This window comes from Piliocolobus tephrosceles, chromosome 16 (assembly GCF_002776525.5).
Source record: "Piliocolobus tephrosceles isolate RC106 chromosome 16, ASM277652v3, whole genome shotgun sequence".
NCBI lineage: Eukaryota > Metazoa > Chordata > Mammalia > Primates > Cercopithecidae > Piliocolobus > Piliocolobus tephrosceles.
This window is the reverse complement of record NC_045449.1, coordinates 7,729,186-7,733,977: the sequence shown is the minus strand read 5'-3', so window position 1 is coordinate 7,733,977 and position 4,792 is coordinate 7,729,186. Positions and strand designations below refer to the sequence as shown.

The 4,792-nt window shown below is 57.0% G+C and overlaps 1 protein-coding gene across 17 annotated transcripts in view; it reads right to left on the bottom strand.

Annotated features, from left to right (window-relative positions):
* The window catches only part of CHD3 (chromodomain helicase DNA binding protein 3), a 28,430-nt gene that overhangs the window by 23,015 nt on the left and 623 nt on the right, over positions 1–4,792 (bottom strand). For 13 of the 17 annotated variants that reach the window (XM_023193286.3, XM_023193287.3, XM_023193271.3 and 10 more), the window contains exon 2: positions 401–513. In XM_023193286.3, coding sequence (XP_023049054.1) covers positions 401–513 — 113 coding nt within the window. Of the gene's footprint in view, positions 1–400; positions 514–1,081; positions 1,188–2,356; positions 2,492–4,792 lie in introns of those variants that run through there. The other 4 variants (XM_023193281.3, XM_023193285.3, XM_023193280.2 and 1 more) reach the window with 3 other exon arrangements.

Sequence of the window (4,792 nt, the reverse complement as noted above, 5' to 3'; positions counted from 1 at the left end):
GCGCCCGGCCTGCACCCAGCCTTTATCTACTTTTTACAGATGAGGAAACTAAGGCACAGAGAGCCAAATAAACGGCCTGGTATCCTAGACAGAGGAATGCTGGACTCTTGAATTCATACAGTCTTCTTCTGGAGCTTGTGCTTTCAACTGCTTCTCTTTGCTGCTGAGGCAAGTCATGCTGACAACAAGGCTCCTCACTAGGTTGCGGTGAATGAAGTTAGGGTCCCAGATCCCTGAGATACAGGCCAACAGTGGCAGGGAATTGGGGGGCCCAGGGGATCAAGCCTCCCTGGCTTCAGACCCCCACCGCCACACCAGTAATCAGGACCAGAGAAAATGTAGGTCTCTGAGAATGGGTCTCCTGAGCCTTGCCACAGAGTTAGGAATTCTTGACACTTACACGCTTCTTGCGTTTTCGGGGTTTTCCTGGCTTGTTCTCCTTCTGCTTCTTGGGTCCTCGTTTTCTCTTCTTCACACCCAATGCTGAAGGCAGCAGCCGAATGTCATCCTTATCTTTGAAGCAAAAAGCATCAGAAAACCTAAGCCTCTAGGTTTCCAGCCTCTGAGGCCCCTCAACTTGCCCCTTCCCCACCACGGCAGTTCCCGCTCTCTAGGAACTGGGACATTAACTCCTCCAAGCCCTGCCTCCCCTCACTGGATGCAAACAGAAAGTGTTTCGAGTACTCTGGGATGCTCTGGTTCTGAATGGGAGGTCAGGGGTCAGAAGAGAAGAGCAGCCAAACCACTCCCCTCCCTCCCTTCCTACTAACAAGGGACCAGGCTCCAGGCCATGGGCTCTGACTGTGGCAGGTCCTTTCAGTCACCGCCAGGGCTCCTCCTGCCTTCCCCCTCACTTCGCCAGCTGGCATCCTGCCCAGGAACTGGGGAAGCCATGCCCAGCTGCTGGCCTGGCCTGACCCCAGCACTTGGAGTGGGGAGACACAAGCTGGCAGCTCCCTAAGCCAGATGCTGGGGAGGGAGAGCCAAAGGTGGACACCTGGGTTCTCACACTAACACCCTGGGGCCCTGACATCCTTTTGCCAAGAGGGAGGCCTCTATTTACATTTCCTTGGATAATTACCAGGCATCCTGTCACCCCAACACAGTCCTGGAGGAAAAGAAATCCTCAGCTGGTCATTTTTACTTCTTGCCCACAGGATCACAGTGTCTGCCTCCTTCATCACACCCTAATTCGACAGGAGAAAGTCTCCACAATTACCTAAACATTCCTCCTCCCAAGTCGCCTAAAACCTACCTTCAATTCTATGCCCATCTCCCCGCTCCCTTTGAGAACTTGGGGGCCATACCCTTTGTTTCCCGGTCTCACCCTTCACCTCCATATTTTGTTCCAGATATCCTGACCCATTCATCTATAGGCAGTGTGGGAGACCCAAACAAAGATATAGGCGCCGACAGACACACCCAGCACATGCCTTCTCAAAAGCACGCGCGCGCGCACCCACCCACACACACTCAGGCCCACAAATCCAGAGGAGGGCCTATACCTGCTTCAGCAGGGCTAGGTCCCTGGCTTTCTCCCCAGATGTCTCTATCAGAGGGCCCCAGGCAGGCTCTTCCCTGATGTCCCCCCACCCCATTATCTGTGAAGGTGTCACTACTCTGTGAAGGCTTGGGGAATGGAGAGTTACCCCACATAAAGGAAGACAGGATGCCCCACAGACTTGCCGCCCTGGGGCTCTAGTTCGCCTCCCTCCCCTACCAAGCACTAGACTAACCAGCCAGACCTGTCTAGTACAGAGAGAGGCAGCCGAAGCAGGACGGGAAAGCCTGGCCTTGGCCCAGCCCCTAGCTCTAGGACACACAATTCTTTCTCCCTCCCTCAATAGCCAACGGAAAATTAGCCACAATTAACATCAGAGGCCTCCGTTTCCACTGCCTCAGAGTCGGAGCCTCTCCTTCCTTCAGTGCCACCTTTCCTGCTAACTCCAGCATCCTGTGTCCCCTTGTGCAGGAGGACACTCTAGGACTGTGTGCGTGTGTGCAGGGAGGTGGCTGCCGAGAGCCCGGGTGTGAAACGGAATGGGGACTGTAATAGGAAGTCAGCAAGGAAGGCGCCATGCCCCAGCAGCCGGCTCCCCCAGGCCCCAGGGACTTCGGTTGACTTGAACATGGAAACGGAGGCTGCCGGGGCAGTGGCAAGGGCAGGCCAACTGGCTACGGATCAGGGACACGGCCTCGGCCACCATCAGCCAGGGGTGGTGCACAAGCCCGTTCACTGTACTCCCCACCCCAGCGGGAGGTTCCCGAACTTGGGCAGACGTCAGTGGCGGGAGAGGCAAGACGAGAATGGCGAGGAAAAGCAAGGACGGGTAATAAAGCAAATCTAAGTCCCAACCTCGGTCTCAGCAGCCACTCAATGCTGGCCTGGAGCCCAGACTCTCCCACATCCCCGGCTCGGATCTCAGGGAGGCAGGGAGGAAAGAGGCGGGGGCCGGAGGGCGCAGGGCGGAGCCTGGCCGCCCGAGCAAGCGGGAGGAGTCTCGACCGAAGCCTCGCCTCCTGCCCGCCCCTCTCTTCTTCTAATCTCACCATCAATCTCTCACACATATATTTATTTTTTCTCAAATTCCCCTCCCTCCCCCACAACGCACCACCATAATAGGTCTGCTGCACATGCGTACTGCAGGCAGGGGGTGGGTTTGTATTTTCAGACCTTTTGCAAAGAAACTACCAGAATTTTCCGCACCACCCACAATCATTCCCCACCCCCACCCCCAAGGAATCACATCTATATATTATGTTATATTATTTCTCTCGACTTGCCAGAAGGGGGAGGGAGAAGAAATGAGTTTTTGGCTTCCTGCTCCCTTCCCCCACCAACACGACTGCTATTATTTTAAACGTTTAACAATGTAAGGAGACTCTGGAGAGAGGGGGAAGGGATAAAATTGGTCTTGAGTAAGAATGTAAAACAAAATGGTGAGAATCAAAGCAGTCGGAATGGAAAACAATGGAAACCTCTCCTGTGCACAAATGCATATTCTAGACAAGGAAGAGCGAGGGCAGCCTGAACACATTGCCTTAGAGGAGGGTTATTTTCCCCACACTTAGACAGAAATGAGTGGGCTAAAAATATTTTCCCGAAGTTTTACCTCCGAAAGTCATCTGAGGGGGTGTATCTGGGTCACTCATTCGACTTGGAGGGCTGAAAGGGAGATAAAAATTGCCCAGGGGGAGAGGGGAGGTGGGTTTTCATTTCAGATGTAAAATGTAAGCAGCCTTTGACGTTTCTTCTGGTCTATTCAGAAAGCCAAGAAGGAAAGCGGAGGCCAGGTTGACACAAAGACCCATCTCAACCTCGGATCCTTTCACGCTTCTCTCCCCCACGTACCCAGATCCGAGACCCACCCAACCCCACCCCAGACTCCAAGTCCCAATACAAATAGGTGAGCGCTGCCAAGCCCCTGGCAGGACCTGGCGGCCTTTCTTTTCCTCTTTTCAGCGCCTCTGCCGGAGGCAACCCCAAAGGCACCCTCTCCCCACAACTCCTCATTCCTCCCCTTCCTGCCAAGGCAGGGGGCTCTCTGGGAGAACTTTTTCAAAACTTTTCCCTTTTTCAGACAAGCTTGGGGGGTGGGGAGACTTTATCCAGTTTCCAGGAGACGCACATCCCTCCCCGACCCACAAGAAAGCACCCTCCCCCGCTCCCCTAAAGGTCGTCTCGGCTAGACAGGAACGTTTGCCACAGAAGCCACACGGATCAATATGAGTTTTACAAAAAGCCCGGTGTTGGCCGTTTTGAAGTTTGGTGCATTTGTGCCGCATGGCAGCCAGAGGCCCGGGGGTGCGGACGACCCCCTGCCGTTCCCCAGTTGGGGGGTGTGGACACCCAGATGCTCACCTATCCCAAAGACTAGAAATCACTCCACTAGGAGGGTGGTCTGAGGGGGACACCGCTGGGCGCCTGACGCGGCGCAGCGGTCTGGAGAGCGCCGCCCAGAGAGTGCCGCCGGGTGACTTGTCACCTCGGGGGACGGGTGCTGAGTGATGGTCAAGCTGCAGAACAGCTGGGTGGGCAGTTCACGCCCCTCAACGTGCTCAGGGAGTGGGTGGTTTCAGCGAGAGAGTGAGTGACAGTGAATGGCAGCCACGTGAGAGTCACAGCTGGGCAGCTTGGCCACCCCAGACTGACGGGGTCAGGAGAGGGACCCCCTCCCCACTCACTGCACTTGACACAAAAGAGCCCAGAGCCCCGGCGAGATGAAGGGGGTGGAGCTGGGGGCATCTGGTTCCCCAGACACTCTCCTCTTCGCTCCCCAATCCTAAGGGACTGCTGTCCCCTGCACAGGCTAGGGGAGCGAGAGGACGAGCTCCAGTCTTATTCCAGGAAGTGGTCTGCGTGGACTGTAGCCACCACCTGCCCCTACTCATCAGCAGCCCACAAACATTCACAAGACCCCTCCCTCGCGTGCCACCGCACGCCCCTCAGCTGGCGGGCATCTAAGTCCTCGCGGGTGGAGGGGGGGGTCCGATGGACACCGTCCCCACTCTGCCTGCCCAAGTCCTGAGCGGAGGGGGCAGGCCCGTCGGCTGCTCCGGGCGGGGAAACCCCACTCTCCCTCGGTCCAACCCCACCGGGGCCCGAGCCCGAGGGGCGCTCGCGCGGCCGCCCCTCCCCCACGCGCCCCTCCCCCACGCCGCCGTCCGGCCGCCAGGGTCTCCGCGGTCCCTCGCTCGGCCAGGGAGGGGGCCCTGGCTTCGCCTTGGCCGTTTCCTGCCTACCCCCTCCCCGCCGAGGGTAAAAAAAAAACCTCCTCCTCCTCCTCCCCCG